Source organism: Odontesthes bonariensis, chromosome 10 (assembly GCF_027942865.1).
Source record: "Odontesthes bonariensis isolate fOdoBon6 chromosome 10, fOdoBon6.hap1, whole genome shotgun sequence".
NCBI classification, from domain to species: Eukaryota; Metazoa; Chordata; class Actinopteri; order Atheriniformes; family Atherinopsidae; genus Odontesthes; species Odontesthes bonariensis.
In genome coordinates this window covers 17,833,051-17,859,028 of record NC_134515.1, presented here as the reverse complement: position 1 = coordinate 17,859,028, position 25,978 = coordinate 17,833,051, and the positions used below count along the sequence as shown (strand labels likewise).

Below are 25,978 nucleotides of genomic sequence, written 5' to 3'. Positions count from 1 at the left end.
TTCAGTGTAACAGTTTTGTCACACATATTTGTAAAATCTAATGTTACTACTTTTATTCTGCAGCAAACACAACTTTTCTCCAAACTGCTTTGAACATGCATAGATGTGTGGTCGTCATGGCAACAGCAGGACTGAGAGCTGCTGCTGTGTCTTTTCTATCCTGTGTGCGTCCATGAGTGCAAATGTGTGTTTTTGCGCATGGCAGGGGGCAAGTCGAGTCGTGCATTACGCCCCCTGCCTCCATCAGAGCTGCAGCTCAGCCACGAGAGTCTTTTGGAGGGGGTGGGGTCTGTTTCGCTGCAGAGGGATGCTCATGCTGGACCAACCAGTCAGGAAATCCCTGCTCACAGGCACGTAGCATACACACAAACACGCTCACGCTGACTGCAGTCAGACTCCCTCAAGCCTCCAGCTTCTGTGTTCCATCCCCCGTCCTCTCTCTTATCTGTCCTCTATCCTCTCTTTTCTCCTCCTTCTTCTCCCCGTCTCTGTCTGTGGCTCTGCTCCTCTGTGGCTCTCCATCGCTCCAGCCTCACATCTCTCTAATTCACTCAGTTCTCCTCCTCTCATCCGAGCCAAGCTGATCGACACGACCCGGGAACATGTCCTCCAACGTCCCCTCAGGGACCACAGCCGGGAGTGCCGGGGCCAAAAACAAGCCCCTCTCCCCTTACAGGAAGAGGGGTAGCCTGCAGTACACAGCCAGTACAGGTGAGTGGAGGGAGTTGGGAACTGCGTGAGGAGTCTCACATGGTCTGAGCCTAATGAGGTTTAGCTCGGGAAGGTGCACCTCTGCACTGTGAACTAAGAAGTTTGATTTTAGGTTCTTTCTGAGGATAGGTGACAGAAAATTCTCTTTAAAAAATGAATCTATGTGCATCACCTTTTCTCAGCCAGTAGTTGGTGAAATGCAAACCTGTTGATCAAGGAGGTGCAGCAGGAGATGCTCTCTGTATCACATCTTCTGAAATGATCCCCTGCATATTGATGCCACATTACTCGCTTCCTTTCATCCTTTTTTTGGCAGCTTATTTTTAGAAAAGGGACAGTGTGCTTTACACTGATCCTCCGTGTTCATTTCCAGTGTGATCAGTCACAGTTGTGTGAAACTGTTAGATAGCTCATAACTCGTTTTTGTCAGGTGAAAACTCATATTCCGTTTATTGTCAAGTTTAGAAAGTAAAGGATTGTACGTAACTCACGGAGCCTTTTGATTGTGACACCCTTCTAAAGCACAATTTTTAAAAAAGAGGAATCAAACTAATTTCATACATATATTTAGGTTTTTTCCTTGAGTGTAAGAACATATTGCTGAGATAATTGTTATTATAATTGTCACTGTTTTTTGTTTAGACTGGTGGCAGCATGTTGCCTGGAGAGAATGGTACCTCAGGATTTGATCCCACATTGAATGAGAGGATTAGCCTCCACTCTGATGTATGCGCGTGTTGGTCAGCCTTTCATCCAAACTACAAAGAGTCAGTGTCATCTCCTAGTCCAACTCCATTTTCTCTGAAATGCAAAACCTGTTCATTCTGTTTCTCAGTAATATCATGCAGATGGAATGATCTGAAACAGCAGCACACAGCCACTGATGTCTTCACATCTCTGAATTGAATCTGAATTCATTCTTTGAGACACCATCCGCTTCATTCAGGCCCATACTCAGGCTTTTAGGGTTATCTTTCATCAGCAAAAAAAAAGTGCATTTCTGGCAAGATCATTTCTGCCCCACTGAAGGTTTTTTCTTTACCAGAGGTGAAAAACAATAACCTGAATGAGTGCAATGGGCGTACTTGGGAAAGCATTCTTGATATCTTAATACTTATTTCACCAGAAGCATCTAATATAGTCTCCCTTTAATGGCAGATAGCTCAGTTATGTGAATTACATGATCTACGCACAACGCTTTCTTGAAAATGTACTGCATCTTTAAAAATCATCCTCACATAGGTCTTGTCACTGCAGGGGACCAACAGTAACAGTCTGTGATGTCAGAATTATGACCAAAGGAGTCCGAGATTGATTTTCAACACTGAAAATAAATCAAAGAGCAGGAGGTCTGAGGGATTCACCTGCTCCCGAGTCAGGGTGTTCTCAACGATTACTCACATTTACAGCTTATAGCTGACAGCGTCATTACAAAAATTGCTCTCACGCTGGGAGAAAATATCGCTGAGACGTAGTATTGACAGATTTCTTTAAAGGCAGACTGTGCAGAGATTCAATTCCTGTAGCCTCAAGGAATTAATTTAGAGTCTGTCCAGAAGCACAGTGAGGTAGCTTTCACATTTTATGTTGTTAAACCTTCCAGGGAACCATCTGAGTAAGCAAAGATGACATTAGGGTGACTCATCTTTTTGTTTTATGTTTTTCGCAAGGGTGCTTCTTCACTGTGGCCGGGGGGGTGGGGTGACCACACACTTTGTGAATAGTGATACATGCAGCAAATTACAGTACATTGGCTGTTTGAATAATTATCATCTCTTAAAAGGACCTGTGAATCTATAGAGTGATTGCTTCTGCTGCAGTAGCTAATAAAGGGTTTATGAATTATACATTATGTGACACCTTTATTTCGCTAGCCTGCCTAACAATTGTTTGAATTGACACTTGCATGCAAGAGGAGCTTATTAGCCTCTTTTAATAGCAATAAGCAGTTAGGGAATAGATGTGGAAAGCTGTTGCGTGATCGAATCAGCACAAAATTAATTTTAATTCCAAGACCTCCTTAACACGTAAAATACTGCCTCATATCTACTGGACAGGACTTTGTTTTCTTGTAGACTTATCATGTTGAGAGTTTTGGCATAGTGTTGTCCATATTTAACACAGTTGCAGAGTTAGTGGAGTGACGCTCAGCAAAGAGCAGCAGTGGATGAATCACAACTCTGGCAGTAAAAAAGGTAGCTCTGAGATTAGAGACACCCACTTGCCACCCACTACTGTGTGCCGCGGGCTGTTTGCACTTGTTGAACCATTTAAATGGCAATTAATCTATGAAGCTGTAGATCTTTGCTTACAGATTGATCATAGGAGAGAAGTTGTCTTTACATGGAACATAACAGCTGTCTGAAATTTAGGGGTCTATACAGCAATAAAAATGTCATCAAATCAAAAAAACATTAACTTCATAAATTAGGTACCAACTGTAGCCAGAGTGTTTGCTATTTTTACAATGGTCAGTTTGACAGAAGTGGATGCTGATAGAAGACTTTGACCACACAGTACTTCACCCTCATCTTCTCCACACCTCGTTTGGTTGTGTCACACGTTGTCACCATTACATGCTAATGCATGTCAAAGTCGTTCACAAATCCAGCGATGACCGGAGAGAGACCCTGTAACAGGAAGATAATCTGTAGTAATTACTCAAGTATCAGTTAATGATTGACTGAGACAGTGAGGCATCCGCCCCAGCACACCTTCGGTTGATAACCTTTCTTCCGTCACGCCTCATGTACATCGACTTTTTGTGTCTCCGCTACTCTTGTGAAGCAACATCTGGCCTGTCAAATGTCTCATGGACTTATGCCCTGACAGGGTTGGGCCACATCTTTGTTGCATTGTTGCTCAAACTTAATTGTGTGGTGATGTAGTACATGTACAGCAGAGACACCTGATGTCAGCTGCTGTGTGCAGCACTCTGACCTGAGTGAGCCAGTCTTGTCTGAAAGATACAGTGAGCATATATTGCTTTGGACATTAGATCAGAGCAAATTTATAGTGACTGAAGTATTCCAGTGTTGTTGTCTGAAGGATTATTTTATTCAGAGGCAACAAGTGACAGCATACATGTGCTGTCAGTTGTTGCTATTATTTGTCAATAGATTTATCATTTTTTCCAGGTAAGAATTCAAAAGTTTCAGCTTTCAAAAAACAAACATTTGATACTTTAAGAATAATTTATGATACGAAACTGAATCTCTTTGGATAATTTGTGCTAATCAGGTAAGTTGTCTGAAGTTACCACTGAGGCTTTAGAAAATAGTAAAGGGAATTTCCTCCATGTTGTGACATTTTAAAGAACAATCTCAGGGTAAAATGTTGTACCTTCACTCTGCTATTTATCCAACCGATGTTACTAATTCCTTTAAAGATAAAATCCGTCAGTGGTATAATGAATGTTAATGTCTTTCTGAGAAAGTGTTACCCAGTATACCTCGGTGATTCATTTCTGCAGACTCAAAATATCACTTAAATGTTAATGAATCAAAATAAAACAAATCCAACAGTTAATTTTTACAGAAACATAAAACTGCACATAGAGAGTAGTTGAATTTAGTTTGTGGTAACAGAGTCTTTTAGTTTTAGTTTTATTAAACTGTTGCTATGATATTTTCGCATTTATTTGTGTGATGCTGTATTTGACCATCGGAGGGCGCCTGATGAGCATAAATGCAGACACACTGATGAGACAGTATTCTGCTCCTCATAAAGCCCAAATAGATCGATGGGACCACTTGGAACACCACAATTAGATTAGGAACATTAAAGAAAAAAACAGACAATAGTTTTGCCTTGAGAGGCAAAGTAGTGATGTGACTGTTTTATGGAGACAGTGTGCTTTTGAGTCTCCTGGATGACAATAATGTGTTTAATTTGCATTATAAGATGGTTATGACCATCAGGATGGTTGTAAATTATTGGTGTATTGTATTCCATTATGTGGAATTAAAGAGAAAGATTACATGTCCATACATATTGAAATATTAAGAAAATATTGGTGAGATGCTATGAATCTTCTTTGAAAACACATATAAGAAAACAACAGTGTTGCCTGTGCAGCCATGTCCTGATATAGCTTCTTCCTCTGTCTCCATCCATCCATCCATCCATCCATCCATCCATCCATCCATCATCTTCCGCTGATCCGGGGATCGGGTCGCGGGGGCAGTAGCTTGAGCAAAGAGACCCAGATGTCCCTGTCCCCGGCCACTTCCTCCAGCTGTTCTGGGGGGACCCCGAGGCGTTCCCAGGCCAGCCGAGAAACATAGTCTCTCCAACGTGTCCTGGGTCTTCCCCGGGGCCTCCTCCCAGTGGGACGGGCCCGGAACACCTCACCGGGGAGGCGTCCAGGAGGCATTCTCACTAGATGCCCAAGCCACCTCATCTGACTCCTCTCGATGCGGAGGAGCAGCGGTTCTACTCCGAGCCCCTCCTGGATGACCGAGCTTCTCACCCTATCTCTAAGGGAGAGCCCAGACACCCTGCGGAGGAAACTCATTCTTGTATTCGCGATCTCGTTCTTTCGGTCACTACCCACAGCTCGTGACCATAGGTGAGGGTAGGAACATAGATTGACCGGTAAATCGAGAGCTTCGCCTTCTGGCTCAGCTCCTTCTTCACCACGACGGGCCGGTGCAGAGCCCGCATCACTGCAGACGCCGCACCGATCCGTCTGTCAATCTCCTGCTCCATTCGTCCCTCACTTGTGAACAAGACCCCGAGATACTTGAACTCCTCCACTTGGGGAAGGATCTCATTCCCGACCCGGAGAGAGCATTCCACCCTTTTCCGGCCGAAGACCATGGTCTCGGATTTGGAGGTGCTGATTCTCATCCCAGCCGCTTCACACTCGGCTGCAAACCGCTCCAGTGAGAGCTGAAGGTCACGGCCTGAGGACGCCAACAGAACCAAATCGTCCGCAAAAAGCAGAGACCCGATTCTGAGGTCGCCAAACCGGACCCCCTCAACGCCCTGGCTGCGCCTAGAAATTCTGTCCATAAAAATTATGAACAGAATCGGTGACAAAGGGCAGCCCTGACGGAGTCCAACCCTCACAGGAAACATGTCCGACTTACTGACGGCAATGCGGATCAAACTCTGACACCGGTCATACAGAGACCGAACAGCCCATATCAAGGAGTCCGGCACTCCATACTCCCGGAGCACCCCCCACAAGAGTCCCCGAGGGACACGGTCGAACGCCTTCTCCAAGTCCACAAAACACATGTAGACCGTTTGGGCGAACTCCCATGCTCCCTCCACGATCCTGCGGAGGGTATAGAGCTGGTCCACTGTTCCACGGCCAGGACGAGAACCACACTGCACCTCCTGAATCCGAGATTCGACTATCCGGCGGATCCTCCTCTCCAGTACCCCCGAATAGACCTTACCAGGGAGGCTGAGGAGTGTGATCCCCCTATAGTTGGAACACACCCTCCGGTCCCCCTTTTTAAAGAGGGGGACCACCACCCCGATCTGCCAATCCAGAGGCACTGCCCCCGATGTCCACGCGATGCTGCAGAGACGTGTCAACCAAGACAGCCCCACAACATCCAGAGCCTTGAGGAACTCAGGACGGACCTCATCCGCCCCCGGGGCCTTGCCACCGAGGAGTTTTTTGACCACCTCGGCGACCTCAGCCCCAGAGATAGGAGGTCCCACGTCCGAGCTCCCCAACTCTGCTTCCTCATCTGAAGGCGTGTCGGTAGGATTGAGGAGGCCATCGAAGTATTCCCCCCACCGACTCACGACGTCCCTAGTTGAAGTCAGCAGAGCCCCGCTCTCACCATACACGGTGTTGACGGTGCACCGCTTTCCCCCCCTGAGCCGCCGGATGGTGGACCAGAATCTCCTCGAGGCCGTCCGGAAGTCTTTCTCCATGGCCTCCCCGAACTCCTCCCAAGCCCGCGTTTTTGCCTCAGCAACCGCCGAGGCCGCGTTCCGCTTGGCCTGTCGGTACCCATCAGCTGCTTCCAGAGTCCCACTGGCCAAAAAGGCCCGATAGGACTCCTTCTTCAGCTTGACGGCTTCCCTCACCACTGGTGTCCACCAGCGGGTTCGGGGATTGCTGCCACGACAGGCACCGACCACCTTACGGCCACAGCTCCGGTCGGCCGCCTCAACAATGGAGGCACGGAACATGGCCCATTCGGGCTCAATGTCCCCCACCTCCCCCGGGACATGGTTGAAGCTCTGCCGGCGGTGGGAGTTGAAACTCCTCCTTACAGGGGATTCCGCCAGCCGTTCCCAACAGACCCTCACAATACGTTTGGGCCTGCCAGGTCTGACCGGCATCCTCCCCCACCAGCGGAGCCAACTCACCACCAGGTGGTGATCAGTTGACAGCTACGCCCCTCTCTTCACCCGAGTGTCCAGGACATACGGCCGCAAGTCCGACGATACAACCACAAAGTCGATCATCGAGCTGCGGCCTAGGGTGTCCTGGTGCCAAGTGCACATATGGACACCCTTATGCCTGAACATGGTGTTCGTTATGGACAGTCCGTGACGATCACAGAAGTCCAACAACAAAACACCACTCTGATTCAGATCGGGGGTGAACCCCAATGTACAGGCGCACAGCCGGGGGGCAATAAGTATGCCCACACCTGCTCTACGCCTCTCACCGTGGGCAACTCCAGAGTGGAAGAGAGTCCAACCCCTCTCGAGGAGGCTGGTTCAGGAGCCCAAGCCATGCGTCGAGGTGAGTCCGACTATATCTAGCCGGAACCACTCAGCCTCGCGCACCAGCTCAGGCTCCTTCCCCAGCAGAGAGGTGACGTTCCACGTCCCAAGAGCCAGCTTCAGTAGCCGAGGATCAGACCGCCAAGGTCCCCGCCTTCGGCTGCCGCCCAGCTCACACTGCACCCGACCCCCATGGCCCCTCCCACGGGTGGTGAGCCTGTCGGAAGGGGGATCCGTGTCATTTCTTCGACCGAGCCCCACGGGCACAGACCCGGCCACCAGGCGCTCGCCGGCGGGCCCCACCCCTGGGCCTGGCTCCAGGGGGAGGCTCCGGTGACCCGCGTCCGGGCAAGGGAACACGGTGTCCAAACATAGTGTTCATCATAGGGGTTTTGTGAGCTGTTCTTTGTCTGGTCCCTCATCTAGGATCTGTTTGCCATGGGTGACCCTACCAGGGGCTTAAAGCCCCAGACAACATAGCTCCCAGACTCATTGGGGCACGCAAACCCCCCCACCACGGTAAGGTGACAGCTCACGGGGAGGTTCCTCTGTCTCATAGAGCTCTATTTATGTCCAAAAACCATCCTCAGTGAGCGACAGTGTTTCAGGTTCTTTCATTGTAGTGAACATGGAATCTGGAGTTTATCGACAAAAAATCTGAAAATAATCTCAGAAAACACACTGTTTAAGCCACATATTTTGGATTTGGAAATTTTTATTACATATTTAACAAAAAGGAAGAAAATTACTGTGGCAAGCTTGTGCCACCGTGGGTTCCCAACAGATGCACAGACACTGGGTTCGAGTTAATCTTTTTATTTATTAACTCGAAAGGATGAACTCAGGGGACGGTCTCCGTTTCTCCACGCTTTCCTTTCTCTCCTTGCTCTCCTTGCTCCTGTTCTCTCTGCCAGGTCATCTCCTGGCTCTCCTCTCTCCCGCCCGGACCAGCACGCTACTGATAAAGGGGAGAATGATTAGCTGATGATGTGCAGATGTGCCCATCATCTCCCCTCCCCCTGTCCTCTGAGCCCTTCCCACCTCTCCTCTGCACCTGTTGCACCACGCCCCCCTCCACAATTACCAATCAGCATTACCAATTATGACTGAAAGGATTAGAAAAGACAGCATAAATGCCCATACAGCAGTCCGTGGTAGGGTTAGAAAGGATGAGGATTCCTTATTCTTCTGTAAGTGTTTAGACAAGCTGAAGTCTTCACAAAGTCTTCACAGTACTGAACAGGAGGAGTTAAGGTGACTATTTAACATACAAAGCAAAGAGTACGACCTTTACATTCTCAGCACATTTCCTGAAATCAAATCATGTGGTCACGATCATTATCCTATTGACTGTATATGAATGAGACACTCCACTGGGGAATGATTTTCTGTATCTGTGTCATATGATTTTCCCAGACTGACATTAACCTACAGTAGACCAGCAGCAGGTCGTGGGTCAGTTAATTTCAATGGGAAACATGACCGTTAGCAAAGTTTCTGACTGATATTTGTGGCCCACAATTTTTTTTTCACAAAGCACATTCCCTAAATATTTTCCTATATCAAATTTAGTGTTTTTTTCAGACCAACAAATGAGGAGAAAATTGACTTTGTTTGAAACTTGTCTGTGTCTCAGCAGCCCATTCTTGCAAAATTTCAGCAAGACAACAATCTTTTAGAAACTTTAAAGCTAAATATATGGCTGAATATTACCTAGAGGCATCTTAATTTTAACATCCACACATTAGCCCAATTGATTTTACAGATGAAATCATCCATTGCACGTGAGATTTTACTTTTTGCACACCTGTAAAACAATGACAACACAGTGCTCACCTGGAAGGCAGTAAGTCTGTACCATTTTGTGCCAACTTGAAATGTGCTATCTTGTTGGTGAACAGAGGATCTTTGGTTATCCTGAGCAAATATGCATTCATTACACAAGTATAACAAGTAAGGAGATATGACTCAAGAAAAACTTGCCTCTGAAAGAAATGATCAAGAAAATCTATTATTCTGAAATCAGGTCATAGAGTTGCAACACATAGCTGCGTTCTTTCAGTCTGGGCACACACAGTTCTGTGTTTACAGCTTGAGAAGGCATGTTCTAGAAATGACTTCAGCAACCACAATGGGGACAATGTGCTGGCCCTTTAATTTAATTTATGTAAGAAGAGATGGAGGCAGTGTCTCATGTTTAAAACAGTCATCTCCCTCAGACTACTATTATTTAGCTGCCAAAGAAAAGAAAAAAAGAAGACATGCCATCTTAACCCGTACTGCTGAGACAGCACAGTTTGGTTCACACGCACTCAGAGACAAAATAAACATCCCAAACACATGGTCCTTTCAGCAATACACAGCACAGACAATACAGTGGAAAATAGGAGGGGGACTGCTGGAGACTTACATTGTGGAAGAATCCATATCCTCTAGTGATGCATGGCCTCTCCCCCCTGTCTTCTCTCCTTCCCATGGTACAGTCCAAATAAATGTCAGAGGCATTTAAATGAGGAAGATCAGCTCCAGAGGCAGCTAGTGCAGCGACAGCTGGCCTGAACCAGAGGCTAGCAGAGCAGAGGGGGGATGTGAGGGGGAGCTCATGGATCTGCTGGACCAGCTCTTTGTATGTATGACAGGGACAGATTAAGAATGATAGAGGAGATGGCTGTTTGACTCTGTGAGTGTTTTTATTTGCAAGCATATACAGTATATGTGTGTGTGCGTGTGCGTGTTTAACCAGTTATGACATGGAGTGTTTGAAGTATTTATTTCTTGTTTCTCTCCATCCCTCCCTTCCTTCCATCATGTTTAACCCATCTTGGAAGGACAGCACTCGCCATTCCTGGTTATTTGCTGTTTGGCATGCTCCATCTCCCTGCCAGGATAGCGTCTCTTTCCCTTTTATTCTCTGTCTGTCCTGCCTCGGCCCTGTTAGCTGCCGGTTAACGCAGGCTTTGAGGAGACAGGTACGCTCCACTTCCCTCATCCCTCACAAAAAACACAAATAACCCACTGCCCTCCAACCCTCCCTTTTTTCTCTCTCACTCTTTCACTGCCACTCTCCTCTGCCTGTCCCTTGATGGTTTTGTCTAACAGCCCCAAGCAGTGCTGTCTTTGGTGTGCTAAGGAGCAAGTGTGTTGACTGATTGCCCCTCAAACTTGCTTTCTCATGCATTTAGAGAGTGGTATAAATGTGCAACTGTGCACAAAGTGGCGGCCCTGATCAATAATATGTGCTGCACCTGTGGGAATTAAAATGGGTTTCAATGCAAGAAAACATCCTGCTTTTGTATTTTAAGCAACAATTTCTTTATGGTTCAAGTTAGAAGGTTGCAAAGTAGAAACAAGAGGATTTTTCTACAAGGATATCATCTGGGCCTTTGGGCATGCAATATTTGCAGCTGTTGAGTTCAATACCATCTCTGGGCATAGAAAGACTTTCATCACACATCTTAAGAGATGTCAGCTGTTTGATATAGAGCCAGTAAGAGAAGCTGGAGGAGGAAGTAGAGGAGGGTGTCAGATGCTGCAGACTTCTCACTGCTATGAAAGGGTCTATGCTTTTTGGACAGAACAATCAAGTGGTCAAATTATGTTTTAGTTATGTTGACGCATGTCTCTGATAATCAGAAATTTTCTGTTAATTCATGTTGATTTTTCCAGTTTTATGTCAATTTAACTTGTGAGGGAGCTAAAATGTTTGGAGGTAAAAGGTCATCACTACTTGGGAGAAAAAGCCCACCCAAGTACGGGAACGATGTGTGCTTTTGATGAGTTTTATATAACTGTTCTTAGCATAGATTAATAAATGAATGCCAATATTTAGACAGCATTTGACAATTGAAAACCTTGGTTTCCCATGTCAGATTTAATAAACATGGGAAACTGTTGCTCCTCAGTAATCTTGCCTTCTCAGCAACATCAGCACTGTGAGAACATACAGTGTTTACTGTGAGACATTCGCCACAAAGACAATGAGTTTCAGGCACCTTTTGCTGGATGAAATCTGCATAGTCAGTGGAAGCAGGTGGACAGTTAGTTGGTTGGATAAAGTGGAAGGAATGTTGAAACTTAATCATCAAGAATTTATTCATGCAAAGGTGGGGGGAAAAAAGTTGATTTGTGGATGAAGTTCCACGGGATGTATCTTGACCCCTGACGTCTGGTTCCACGCCGGCTTCTAGGCTGCAGAAAACTCTCCACATGCCACTGCATCTCATATGACCATCTGGTTCGAGTTAAAGTGGAGTTAAGAATCTCCATATTCTGTATTGCTACTGAAATATGCATGTGGAAATCTCTCTGGAATCTGATACTAACTGACCTTATTTTGAGGCTCAGCATTAGTACGAAGCAGTGAGTCATGGAAGGCTGTACATTACCTTGTCTTTTATTCAACACGTTGTAGAGCCAGGGGACAGTTTAAAAACAGTCTTACTCATGATGCATGAAGTCTTCCAGCTGTGCCAGTCTTGGATCAATAACAGCTTTGTTCCATCAGATTATGTCCAAGTGAGTCGCTGATGCCTTTAATTTCTGAGTGGTTTCCTCTCAAACTGTAGGGGGGATGAGTTGTTATGTAACCATAGATGTTGTTGATCCAAATATAGAAGCCATTAAGGGATTAGCTCCGGGTCTGGAAGCCTTGACTGGGCTCGGCCTTGCTGTGGCCCATCATGGATGACCTCTAACTGCTCTTCCCACCAGTGTCCACTGGCATCAAGACAGTTTGATATGAGTCAAACCCACAGACGAGTTAACATCTTCAGTAGCCGTTGTACTGCACAGACGTGTCCCTTCCTATTAATAGAGATGCATTTCTCTGTGGCTTGTATATTTGTGACTCAGACTGGAGGACAGTGTAGCATCTCAGCATGTGTCCCCTTGTTTATTTATTCAGTCTTACAGTCCTTCCTTTATGTCGTATCAAAAGCATTATATCTTTTTATATAGATTATTTACTATACATTTCCAACAATTCAAAGTTTACAGATGACTCAGTTTTTTTCCCCCCTGTGTATAATTTGATCAGGGCTGCAACTATCAATGATTTAGCAACCAGTCTGCAGATCATGTTTCAATGACTTGTTTGACTTGATGGATGCTTTCTCAGTAAAAGGTCAGGAAAGGATGCAAATTTGTTGTCACATTTTTTTTCATCCTATGAAGTGGGTTAGGGTACCCTTTACCTTACTTGACTTACACAATATTCAGCAAAATATGAGTGCAGTTGAGTCAGAAGTTTGGGTTTGTCTCAATGTGTTCTCGATAGTCTCGGATCATGTCCCCAAACTTGTCCTGTGTTGAGTGGGATGTGTTGATTGGACAGCGTTAAGCAGAAGATGCATGTATGGTGACTGGTAGGTTGGACATTTTTTTTTTATTATTCTTTGTTACCATTGTCTCTTTTTCCCTCATCACAACCGTTCTGTCTGCATCACCAAGTGTTTTTGTACATTTTAATGAAGACTTTTAAGGAGTTTGTGTTGCTGACCCCTCTGAGCCAACCCACTCAGACAGGCTGTGTTAGATAAATCAGACTCCAAATATCATATAGTGTAGCCTCTTTGACCTTCTTGTGAATAAGGTCTATAAATACTGAGGACATCAGTCCCACTGACATTCTAGCATCCATGGGATAAAATATTTAGGAGGATGATGAATATTTCAGTGACAGGTGCATAGTTTCAAGGGAAAGATTGATATCTATCTAAAAATACACCAGGAGGGAGCACAGCAGCAAAGGCACTGTCTCCGTTCAAAGTTTCGGTTTCTCACTAGCAAGCGCTCAAACTCTTTCCTCCTCGCTATTAGCATGCTTTGTTACAGGCATTCACTCACTGCACTTGTTATCTCAAGCATTTATATTTCAAGGACTTTTCCCTCTTTGTTGAGCCATGATAGCTGGTTTTGTATGAAACTTGGACCTTGTGGTGGCAACAAAGGGTTGTATTAGCCGGTGTATGTGCCAATGGGCTCTCCACCTGAATGGTCCATTGTGTCTGAAGGCACAAACAGCTGCTGAGCTCCGACCTTTACTGTTCTGTGAGAACCAACTGAAAGACTGATGGAGCTTGTTCAGCTCATTTATAGTCTTGTATGATACTTTTTCATACTCATATTTAAAACAAGAATAGACTCACTTTTTTATATTTAAATCAAACTTGAAAAACCATTGAATAACCACCCATTGAAGACAATGTAGTTGCTGCAAGTAAAGCTGATCTTTTCAAACTGAAATGAACTGAATGAAGAATTTCTTTTGACCTGACAGTAGGAGATACTGAGGCCTTTATGTGAGCAGTCACAGTATAGAGATGTTCAGTACAAAAGCAGTTTGTAGAGAGCAAAAGCAGAACTTTTTAGAGATCTAAGCACTGAATCACCATTGTCTCACTGCTAATTGTGAGCACTGTTTTCAGATCAGCTGAGTTTACAGGCCAGTTGCATCGCAAATTGTGAAAAACAGGAAAGTGTTGTGATTTTTTTTGTGCCACCCAACATTACTTTCAGAGTAAAGAATTTCAGTAAGATATCTGATTTGTGTATCCAATGTATTCTTTTTATCTTTAGCCAGGAAGGTGGGACTTAACAGACAGTAAGTCATCCATCCTTTTCTATAAACGCTTAATCCAAGTCAGGGGGAATGGTGCTGGAGCCTATCACAGCTGCCATCGAGAGGCGGAGTACCACTGACTTTTCTCATGTTCATCACACGGTCCCACAGAGACAAACAAGAAGAACTGTTTCTTGTGGGAGAACATGGAAATGCCACACAGAAAGACCCAGCCCAGATTCTGACCAGAAACCTTTTTATTTTGACAACAGTTCTCACCACCATCACAATGTAGTCCAACAGAGATTCAGTAAAAGGATGTTTTAATATGTTACGTTATTAGGTCCAGTAGTAGAAATAGTAAAAAGAATTGAATTAAAAAATTAAACACTGAAAATGATGTTCATGGGCACTGATCAGTCCATTAAGTTTTCATAACTATGTCACATATTGCTGTGAGGGTTTGAGTTTCAGAGTACATGATTTCATTGTCAAAAAGTTATCAAACAACCATGAAACCAGCAGAAAACATCATAATTTGATGAAGTTTGGACCAGGAACCTTAGAGACCAGGCTATTGCTTTAGTAATAGTACACTGCTTAAAAACCAGCTTAACCCAGCAGCAGACTGAATGTGTTACTGCGCTAAGGACAGAATTAGAGCTGAAATTTTATGTGGCATCAGTGATGCATTCACTTACTGGCATGCTGAAATCAATATTAAATGGGCTGCACAGAAAAAAGAAAAAAACAAACTCAATTGTCAGAGAAAAATCTTTGAACCAATCCTAATCATCAAAATATATACTCATATATACCAAAAGTCTCTGTGTAATATGAGCTACAGCCGCATTTACACGAATGTTAAAAAAAAAAGTGAATAAAAACAAAATGCAATTATATGCAAATGATTTAGACCCTTAATGCTTCCTCAAATGTCACGATCTCCCCCTTCTTATCTCCAGTCGATCTCCGTGGTCCTCGCCGCCTCCTCACTTCCCAACATTCCTTGCCTGGGATCCCAGTGGCTTTGAAACAGTCCATTGACCTGCGCACTTCCATGGATGGGAAATACAAGGAGATTGCCGAGGTCAGAACTCTGCTTTTCAGCTTCTTTATTCCACTTTGATAGATTTGTTTAAAACTCACCTGTGGCTTTCGCGCTGTTGTGTGCTGGATGTGTGTCTCTATGAAGGAGCTGTTCTCCCGCAGCATGGCAGAAAGTGAGATGCGGAGCGCCCCGTACGAGTTTCCTGAGGACAGCCCCATCGAACAGCTGGAGGAGAAACGTCATCGCCTCGAGCGACAGATCAGCCAGGATGTCAAGTAAGTGACAAATAGAAAGTACTAGGCTGTGAATGCAACAGCATACGTAACTGTGTTCACCGTCTGATGATCCCAATGTGAGTCCAGCCTCTCTGTCATCAGGTTTGAACCTGACATCCTGCTGCGAGCCAAGCAGGAATTCATGAAGACTGACAGTGCCACTGATCTTGAGTGAGTCAACAGTGATCTCATAATCCAGTTCATTTTAACACCATGGGATGGTAATTCATTGTATATATACTGATCAACGATTAGGCTCATGAAGGAGCAGAGCCAGGCTCCGGACCAGCTGGTGGGAGAGATGGTTCCAGAGAAGGAGTATCAGCGAGTCAGTATTTCTGGAGAGGAGAAATGTGGGGTAAGTCAGAGTGGTTACTACCGTAAAAGACAAAAAAAAACAAAAAAAACAATATTCTTTTTACTCTCTTCACTCCTTTTTAATTTCACCACTGTTCTGTTAAGGTTCCTTTCATAGATTTGTTGGATGCTGCCAAGTGTGTGGTGAAGGCTCTGTTCATTAGACAAAAGTACATGGGTCTGTCAATGCAGAGCTTCTGCAGGACCACCGCTCGTTACCTGCAGGAGCTGAGTGAGAGACCTCTGGACTTAGATATCTATGAAGAGGAGATCTCAGAGACCACAGGAGCTGCAGGTAAGTGTATGATGTAAAATAAAATATTAATTCATTTGCAAGGTCTGTTATTCAAGCTTTTAACTGAAAGTTACAGCCGGAAGGAATTGTGAGATGGAATTATCTCCTAAAGGATGGTTCGTTGTTTCCTATGTTAAAGGAGATGATAAAAAAGAAACACACAAATTCTTGTGTGTTTCTTCTTTTTAGTATTTAGAGAATCAAACAACTCTTTTCATGCCTGCTGCTCAGACACTTCTGGGTCATTTCATTCAGTTAAAAAAAAAAAAGAAAAGATTATTCGTCCAGAACCAAAGAATGAGCTGCTGCCTTGTATTGACCAATGAGTTTACCAACCAGAGCAGACAGGGCCTTTCAGGAAGGCTGTTTCTACAGACACAGATGCCAAAACGGAGCATTTTACTCAGAGGGTGACAGCGGTGCTGCAGCACATACACCGATTCTGGCAGACCCTCATGATAAAGTTTATAATCATAATCTGGTAAATTGGCAAAATGTGTTTTTTTTTTTTTACGGAATGAGTATCTGATATCCAGTGTAATGTGTAGTATTCTCACAATAAGATATGTCTGAGCACACCCACAGATTCCACAATCTGTCGCACACCCCCTGAACATGCTGTCACAACGTGTAGGGCGACTATAGCAGCATGCGCGCATGCCCACCTTGTTCAAAGCCATTACTCAGTTCAACACTGTCTCCTCTCAGATGCCACACTGCACCCACCTGCTTCTAAAACGCATCCCTACGAGAACCAGGACCCTGCCAGCATGCCCCCTGATGTGGGCTACGGCTGTAAGATGGTGGATGGTGTCATGCATGTGTACACAACGAGGAGCGTTTTGGAAAAGTGAGATATATGTGATGAATCCCTTGCTGCACACATGCATCTTCCTCAGTGTGAGATGATGTCTGTTTTTAGATGCAGTTCACACATTTCATTGGCAGCAAAAGAGTCTGTTAATTGTGATGTTGCTAATAGGCGCACAGAGCTGGACCTGCCGTACCCAGACCTGCAAGAGTACATCGCTGATATGAACGTCATGATGGCCCTCATTATAAACGGACCAGTGTAAGCTCCGTCTCTCAATGGGTATTATTTGTACCATATCATGTTGTGTGTCTTATTTGCATTATAAACAGAAAAAGGACCTCTACTGAATGTGTCTCAGAAGACAAATTCATTTTTTTGTCTGCCTTTGCCACAGAAAGTCCTTCTGCTACCGTCGCCTGCAGTATCTCAGCTCCAAATTCCAGATGCACATCTTACTGAATGAAATGAAAGAGCTTGCAGCACAGAAAAAAGTCCCACATAGAGATTTTTATAATATCCGAAAGGTGAACTTGAGAGCATTTCATATTTAACCTGATCATAAGTATGTTGTAACTCAAAACCAGACTCTAGCTTTCATTTGCTTCTCCTGTTTTTCTGTGTTGTTTTACAGGTTGACACTCACATTCACGCTTCGTCTTGTATGAACCAGAAGCACCTTCTACGTTTTATCAAACGGGCGATGAAGAAATATCCTAAGGAGATTGTGCACATGGAGAGGGGCAAAGGTCAGACGCTCATGGAGGTGTTTGAGAGTATGAACCTGACAGCCTTTGACCTGAGTGTGGACACTCTGGACATGCATGCAGTGAGTAATGCCCTTCAACCTGGCTAAAAGTTGCACCACTATGTGAAGAATATCAGACAGACAATGTCAACAAATGATTTTTTAACAATCTTTGCAGGACCGTAACACTTTCCATCGATTTGACAAGTTCAATGCCAAATACAACCCCATTGGTGAATCCATCCTGAGAGAGATCTTCATTAAAACAGACAACTACATCGAGGGCAAATACTTTGGTCACATGATAAAGGTACTCATTGAATGCACATTCACTGACACACTGCCACTGCTTTTCATTCTTTCAGAATATTTGAATGAGATTCTGCTGCCCTCTGGTGACTATTTTCATCTCTGCTACCCAGGAGGTGATGGCTGACCTGGAGGAGAGCAAGTACCAGAACGTGGAGCTCAGGTTGTCAATCTACGGGCGCTCCAGAGATGAGTGGGACAAACTGGCTGTGTGGGCCGTTAAACATCAGGTCTACTCTACCAACGTCCGCTGGCTTATCCAAGTGCCACGACTCTTGTGAGTTTCACCAGCGGTGTAAATAAACTTAGAGCAATTACATAAGGACTGAATGTAAATGCGGAATTTCAACTTGATGGAATTTTATATTTCTTATTGTTTTATTTTTCATATATCATAAAATGTCATGGATGAAAATTCCAAGTAGTCCAGCTTCAGAAACAAATGTCTTTGAAGTATTTCAGGTAAAAATGATAATTGTTAAACAAATCAAGCTTGAGTCGTGTTCTCATGACAGTGAGTGAATCCTGATTAGCTGATTCTTAAGTTGTGATTCATCTCAAAATGAGAAAGTACTGTTGATGTGTGTCTTTTACTTAGAAAATGCAGAATCAAAACACAATTCTCAATTCGATTGAGGTTTGTCCATTTTCTCCTCAGATTTGGACTCACCTTTAATTACTGCTATTAGTTGGCAATACTTTTATCTTTTATGTTGATGGAATAATACAGGACCACTGCAAAAGAAACATTTGGTAGTCTATTGTTTTCTTATAATATGTCAACTTTCATTTAAATAGACCTTAATACTACTGTCAGAGTATCCCTATCACACTTACATGACTGAAATAAAGACTTAACATGTAATCTCATGAACATGACCATGATTATTTTGAAGTTATCTTCTTAATTTGCTTTTATTTACTCTCCAAAGTGACGTCTATCACACGAAGAAACAGCTGTCTAACTTCCAAGAGATGCTGGAGAATATCTTCATGCCTCTGTTTGAGGTTACAGTCAACCCCAGCAGCCACCCAGAGCTGCACCTCTTCCTTCAGCACGTACGACATCTTAACTGTTCAAAAAAACGTATCTGATCATTCAGATCAACTGTCAGTCCTGAGAGGGTTTTATGGATCTGCTCTTTGTCCCTCACACAGGTTGTTGGTTTTGACAGTGTGGATGATGAATCAAAACCAGAGCAGCATATCTTCAACCTGGACAGTCCGTTGCCAGCCAACTGGACTGAGGAGGACAACCCGCCCTATTCATACTACCTCTACTATATGTATGCAAACATGACTGTGCTGAATCACCTGCGCAGGTACATTAACCTGAGTTCAATTTGCTGCCATTATCTCCTTTTTGCTCATGCCAGCAGTGCCCAACTTTAATTTTATGATGCTTACAGTAAGAAAAACGGTCATTTAGGGGTACTTTTTTAGCTGTCTTTATCCATATTTACTCTTTTGTGTTTCTCAGGATGTTTGCACCCTGTTTTGTTTTCACAACCTCACCAAAAAGAGAAATTAAGATTACTTTATTGTCATGTACACATGAATGTTAACACAAAATTACTCCTCCGCATTTGACCCATTCAGGTTGTCACCTGTTGAACACACATGCACATGCACACGGTCACACACTCATTGAGACAGATGCTATACACTAGAGCGGTGGGCAGCCACTAACATTGCCTGGGTGCATGGGGGTAAGGGTGCCTTGCTCAAGGGCACCTTAGCCGTGGCAAGGGGGTAGACTGCCACCCCTCCAGCTGTCAGTCCATCAATCTTTTTTTGAGTGCCGAGAGTGGGAAATGATCATAAACAAAGGATATTTGTTGTCATATTTGCTCCAGAGGGGTTATGGAATTGTTTTTCTATTTTTTTTTTTTTATTATCAACAGCAGTGACATTTGTAATCCAGAATATTTCAGCATGTCACTTTGCTGTATTTAGTTTCCAGCTGCTTTCATTCCAGTTCCAGTTCTTTTTGTTTGTAATATGTTTTGAAAAAAAGCAGCAGAACAACCCAAATATTTAGGTTTACAACCCTGAAAATCTGGGATTCATCCTTTTATCTGTCATGTGTTTGATGGGGAATCACTGGAGGACTGCAGTGGGTGTTTATGTATGAAGGCTGAGCTCAAACCAAGTTGAAGTTACCCTCCACAATCTGTGTGTTTTTTTTATTCCAGGCAGCGGGGGTTTCACACACTCGTCCTCCGTCCTCACTGTGGGGAGGCCGGGCCAATCCATCACCTGGTTTCTGGTTTCTTGCTGTCAGAGAATATCTCCCATGGGCTGCTGCTCAGGAAGGTGTGGTGCCAAAATCACTTACACTGAGAGGCTATCATTAGAGTTTGCGAGGAAATTCTGAATTTGTCAGGCTTCGACTCATGCAGATTATTTTGCTGAATTTGTTTGATCCATTTATATTTTTTGATTTTGCTTCTTTAAAATGCTCTTGGAAAACCAAGGCTAGTCTATTACCATAACTGTGATGCAGTGCTTTGTTAAAATATTCCATCTCTACATTCCTCCAGGCTCCTGTGCTGCAGTATCTGTACTACCTGGCTCAGATAGGCATCGCCATGTCTCCGCTCAGCAATAACAGCCTGTTCCTCAGCTACCATCGTAACCCTCTGCCAGAGTACCTGTCGAGAGGGCTCATGGTCTCTCTGTCCACAGATGACCCTCTGCAGTTTCACTTCACCAAGGTACAACTGGGTACAACCCAGTTCAGACTTCCACCTTTCCTACACTGTCTGTACAGTTATTAGGCAACTGAATATAATGTGTACTGAATACTAGTACACATTTTTCAAATCTAATACATGTAGACTTTAAAGCTTAGTGATTTCTGTCCTTTTAATGTGATGTGCACTTGTGTAATGAGGGCAGGCATCTTCATTTCACCGGGTCAAACGGTCCAAAATATGATATTTAACCGACACTGAAAGATCCACAATCGTAAAATGGATTTTAGACCAATGTTGCTTTTTCTTTTTTTTTTTTTTAAATGACTGTTTAAGTATAGTTATGAAACAGTTCAATAGTTGATAGTCTTTAGCTTTATTTGAATAGCGCTTGTCAAACATTTCAAGTGCAACCCAAAGTGCTTTACAGAACAAAAAACCTCATTAAGAAGAAGTAAAACAGATGAAATGATTAACATCACTATTTAAAACAACATTCAAATATCAATATAAGCAGTAATAAGAGCAAAGGTAAAAATGGGATGAGGGATAAGAAAGACGAACAAATTAAGAAAAAGTTTGAGAAAAGAGGTACGTTTTTAGTTTTGTCTTAAAAGGAGAAAGAGAGTTTGAATCCAAGATTCAAACTGGTTCCACAGGAGAGCAGTCTGAGAACTAAAGTCTCATTCTGGAAACAGGAATTAGATCAGAACTATGAGAGCGGTGAGCTCCTCTGGGTTGAGATGGAACAATTCTATCTCTCAGAAAGTATGGAGCCAGACTATCATTAGCTTAGTATGTGATGAGAAGAATCCTAACTGCATCTGTTTCTGTTGTGTAGGAGCCCTTGATGGAAGAATACAGCATCGCTGCTCAGGTGTGGAAACTGAGCTCCTGTGACATGTGTGAGCTGGCCAGAAACAGCGTGCTGATGAGTGGATTCTCTCACAAGGTATTAGTCATCTTTATAGAACATTTCAATTTATTCACTATGTATGGTTATAAGACAGTAGTTTAATCTCATTCTGACTTCTCTCCTGGATCAGGTGAAGAGCTGTTGGCTTGGTCCAAACTACAATAAGGAAGGACAGGAGGGCAATGACTTAAGGCGCACCAACGTTCCCGACATACGTTTAGCTTACCGCTACGAGACCATGTGTGAGGAGTTGAATTTAATAACACAAGCCATTCGCACTGATGAGCTGGAGACCATCGAGGAAGAGGGGACTCTGTGCATGGGAGTAGTGCAGGCAGAGAAGTGAACAAGAAGCACAACGCATGTCTCACACTATTCCCTGTCCTAACACCAGGACACATTTGTACATATTTGCATATGAACATATCACACCTGTGAAAAGAGAAAATCTTCATTACGATATGATTATGAACGTTGCTACTGAAATGACCTACACTCTGTGTGTGCTACCTTTAGTTTCCTCGAGTCCTCCTTTGATATCTTTCCAGATTTCATGATGTTTGTTGAACAGTTCATTTTAAAACGTTCATGTTGATGGTTATATCTTGTCAGCATTTTTGTTCAACATCTGTAATTCCTGCACCAAGCTTTGGATATTATTAACATCCAGAAGGAAACTATTGATCAAACATACACGGACTCTAAGAATGACTGTAGAAGGAAAAGTTGGAGCTGATTTGCAATGAGAGGAGTTTTAACTGCACACAGGGCTGTAGTTAGCACGGAGAACACTGAGGTCCTGATTCTGGCGTCTTTTGTTGCTATTTGGTGATTTTAGCTGCATATGAATTCATGTAGCACAATAAAAGGATGAGGAGACAAAACAACACAACAGTATATTTTAACATGACACAACGTTTGATTTTTATTATTTTTCTACAAAGTTCCCTGTAAAATATTCCAGCTGCTGTTTGAACCGCTGTTTTTGAGATTAAACTTAATATAGTAAGAGTTTACCAAGAGGAGATATTGAATGTAATCTCTAAAATCATACAGGTTACAGCACATAAAATGGCGTGTGCACAGAGATTACTAAACCTGTCAATAACTGTTGTTTGGTAAACTGAAATGAGCTTTTCCACTCACTCTTAAAGTTTGAATATTACTACAAACGTTTCTCCATGTGGAAATAGAAAAGTAAAATCAAATCATGACATTTACAATGTTTTTTTTTTTCTTTTAGTAACTTTAAAACATGTTTGGGCCTCCAAATAGCTCTCGTTTTGGTAGTTCTGCTACTGCTTGTTATGTTTTGTTTATACAGATGTTTGATTTTAATTGCACTATGCAGCAGATGTTTCTTTTTAACACTAAATTTACATGTTACCAAAGTGTATCCTAGTTAGCTAGCACACTTCTTAAAGGTCCAGGGTACAAGGTGTAGGGTCATTTAGTGGGATAAACTGCAGATGGTAACTAGCAAAATAACCTCCACCTCACCCTCTTATTCAAAGCATGTAGAAGAAACTCTGCTGGCCACAACAAGTGCCAAAAGCCCACTGTGGAGCCATAGACTGCATATAAATGATGAAAGTAGCCATAATGAAAACATGTTGGTTCAAGAACTACCATTTTCAAGCCTCGAGTTCAGTATTTGACTGTTGGCATCTTAGTCTTTTTGGAGCTGGAAGTGATCATATTCAGACAGTGAGGTCGAGCTGAAAAATTATACTTAAAACTTGACGGGACAAGACTGTGTATCTTTAAGGCTTCGTATCTATTTGAATGGAAAATGTATTGTATGAATTGTAAATAAATTATTCTGAAAGCACACCTCCATAACATTGACATCAAAACATAGATAACTGATAAAAAGATATGGCATGACTAAGCTAAATGATATTACAAGGTTTTATTGTTGCAGGGAGACGTAGGTAAAGTGAAACATTGACCTCATATCTCTAAATGGCTGGCTGCACCTTTGACTTCTCTGAACATATGAAGTAAATAGAACATTTTCAGAGGGTTAATGGTCTAAATAGAAACACTGTTTGTTGTGGGCTGCTTGACACCTTCTACGGCACCTCATGTTGTCTGACTGGCAGAGAAATCTCCATCTCCAGTATTTCTGTAATATTTGTGTTGTGTTTGCAGTCTTTACAGTGATTCAGTGGAGTGGAATGATGACCCGTCAAAATTGTTTCCTCCGTTCAGTGACGCTGCACATTCACAGTATCATGATGTACATACTTGTATTTCACGATATTGTTTCAACTGGCAGTCTGGACTTTGACTCTTCTCCATCTGTCCTTTACAAAAACATATCTTAACTACATATGTTTCTGAGTAATAGTACAATGAATGATGCATGATGAATTATTCCTTAAGTATTCACTCCTTGCACTATTCAACCAGTGCCAAATCCACAAGCAAACCACATATTAGGAAAGTCTACTGACTTGATAAGCCTTTTGCAAACTCCTGTCTTCAGTTTGTATCCTGGTGTCATGACTAGGGCCACTTCTTGCTATTCAAAAGCACTGAATTTGTGTCCTCCCAGAGAAATGTATGTACTGTTGGTGAAATGATATTTAATGCCAGCTGTGTCTGTTAAAAAATAAATATTAGTCACGCTGAGTTGCTTATTTCTTTTACATGAAAATACCAGTTAGAAAGCGGTAAAGACCAAGGCAGTAAGAAAAAGTAGAAATGTAATTTACACTGAAAAATGAGGGCTGCTTGTGACTCAGCACTTTATAATCAGAAAGGACTCTGTGGGAGTGTGCGAGTGAGTGAGTAAAAGGTGCAAAGACTGCACTGTTTACTTCGACCATATTCAGACCCATTAATGTGGGTCAATGTGTGCAGGGATCTATCATGAATTCTACACCAAATATTAAGCTCCATCTTTTGAAAATTTAAGAATGAAGCTTTTTCAGAAAGTTCAATTTCTTACAGAAAGTATAGTCAACCTTATAAATATATAGCCTTCTTTGTGTACCACCACATTTAATGTAATTGTACACATACATTATTGGTTGCAGCCTCTGATATCTGAATATCCTCTTGTCATCTCAACATGTTACTGTCTGGTCCATAAAAACATCTCATTAGTAGTACCCAATACTACCCAAGTACTTTATTGCACGATACAACCTTGTTTTTTTTTCCAGGACTTTCAGCTGAGTCATGGTGAGGTTTTGCAGCCTAGAACTTGCACATAAAGCAAAGAGCCTGGTTAATATTTACCATTATTTCCTCCTGCACCAGTCCAAACTAAAAGTAAAGCTCTTTTGTATACAAGTTGCTCCATAGCTTTAGATTCTAACAGCTATCCCTTAACATCATGTCAGGACATTGTACATGTTTGCATATAAACATATCACACCTGTGAAAAGAGAAAATCTTCATTACGATATGATTATGAACGTTGCTACTGAAATGACCTACACTCTGTGTGCCCAGGTGTTTGCTACCTTTAGTTTCCTCGAGTCCTCCTTTAATATCTTTCCAGATTTCATGATGTTTGTTGAACAGTTCATTTAAAAACGTTCATGTTGATGGTTATATCTTGTCAGCATTTTTGTTCAACATCTGTAATTCCTGCACCAAGCTTTGGATATTATTAACATCCAGAAGGAAACTATTGATCAAACATACACGGACTTTAAGAATGACTGTAGAAGGAAACGTTGGAGCTGATTTGCAATGAGAGGAGTTTTAACTGCACACAGGGCTGTAGTTAGCACGGAGAACACTGAGGTCCTGATTCTGGCGTCTTTTGTTGCTATTTGGTGATTTTAGCTGCATATGAATTCATGTAGCACAATAAAAGGATAAGGAGACAAAACAACACAACAGTATATTTTAACATGACACAACGTTTGATTTTTATTATTTTTCTACAAAGTTCCCTGTAAAATATTCCAGCTGCTGTTTGAACCGCTGTTTTTGAGATTAAACTTAATATAGTAAGAGTTTACCAAGAGGAGATATTGAATGTAATCTCTAAAATCATACAGGTTACAGCACATAAAATGGCGTGTGCACAGAGATTACTAAACTTGTCAATAACTGTTGTTTGGTAAACTGAAATGAGCTTTTCCACTCACTCTTAAAGTCTGAATATTACTACAAACGTTTCTCCATGTGGAAATAGAAAAGTAAAATCAAATCATGACATTTACAATGTTTTTTTTTTTCTTTTAGTAACTTTAAAACATGTTTGGGCCTCCAAATAGCTCTCGTTTTGGTAGTTCTGCTACTGCTTGTTATGTTTTGTTTATACAGATGTTTGATTTTAATTGCACTATGCAGCAGATGTTTCTTTTTAACACTAAATTTACATGTTACCAAAGTGTATCCTAGTTAGCTAGCACACTTCTTAAAGGTCCAGGGTACAAGGTGTAGGGTCATTTAGTGGGATAAACTGCAGATGGTAACTAGCAAAATAACCTCCACCTCACCCTCTTATTCAAAGCATGTAGAAGAAACTCTGCTGGCCACAACAAGTGCCAAAAGCCCACTGTGGAGCCATAGACTGCATAT

General features: G+C 42.7%; 1 protein-coding gene across 4 annotated transcripts; it reads left to right on the top strand.

Annotated features, from left to right (window-relative positions):
- The first annotated feature begins 346 nt into the window (after nucleotides 1-346).
- ampd2b (adenosine monophosphate deaminase 2b) lies at nucleotides 347-24,067 on the top strand. Of its 4 annotated transcripts, none has more exons than XM_075476590.1 (19): nucleotides 9,945-10,039; nucleotides 10,247-10,382; nucleotides 14,938-15,062; nucleotides 15,168-15,298; nucleotides 15,401-15,469; nucleotides 15,554-15,656; nucleotides 15,761-15,950; nucleotides 16,659-16,800; nucleotides 16,933-17,022; nucleotides 17,159-17,288; nucleotides 17,396-17,590; nucleotides 17,688-17,819; nucleotides 17,932-18,095; nucleotides 18,751-18,877; nucleotides 18,977-19,140; nucleotides 20,014-20,134; nucleotides 20,362-20,535; nucleotides 21,356-21,466; nucleotides 21,561-24,067. In XM_075476590.1, the coding sequence occupies exons 3-19, from the start codon at nucleotides 15,033-15,035 to the stop codon at nucleotides 21,774-21,776; spliced, it is 2,289 nt and encodes a 762-aa protein (XP_075332705.1). In that variant the 5' UTR covers nucleotides 9,945-10,039; nucleotides 10,247-10,382; nucleotides 14,938-15,032; the 3' UTR covers nucleotides 21,777-24,067. The 4 variants fall into 4 exon arrangements, with proteins under 4 accessions (XP_075332704.1, XP_075332706.1, XP_075332705.1 ...); XM_075476592.1 differs by lacking the exon at nucleotides 9,945-10,039 and adding an exon at nucleotides 10,072-10,093; XM_075476589.1 differs by lacking the exons at nucleotides 9,945-10,039; nucleotides 10,247-10,382 and adding an exon at nucleotides 347-711.
- The last annotated feature ends 1,911 nt before the right edge of the window (nucleotides 24,068-25,978 follow it).

Coding starts and splice junctions, on each gene's coding strand:
- ampd2b (XM_075476589.1), top strand. CDS start 603: ATGTCCTCCAACGTCCCCTCAGGGACCACAGCCGGGAGTGCCGGGGCC. Junction 15,951..16,658: donor AGAGACCACAGGAGCTGCAG/GTAAGTGTATGA, acceptor GTCTCCTCTCAG/ATGCCACACTGCACCCACCT. Junction 16,801..16,932: donor ACGAGGAGCGTTTTGGAAAA/GTGAGATATATG, acceptor TGTTGCTAATAG/GCGCACAGAGCTGGACCTGC.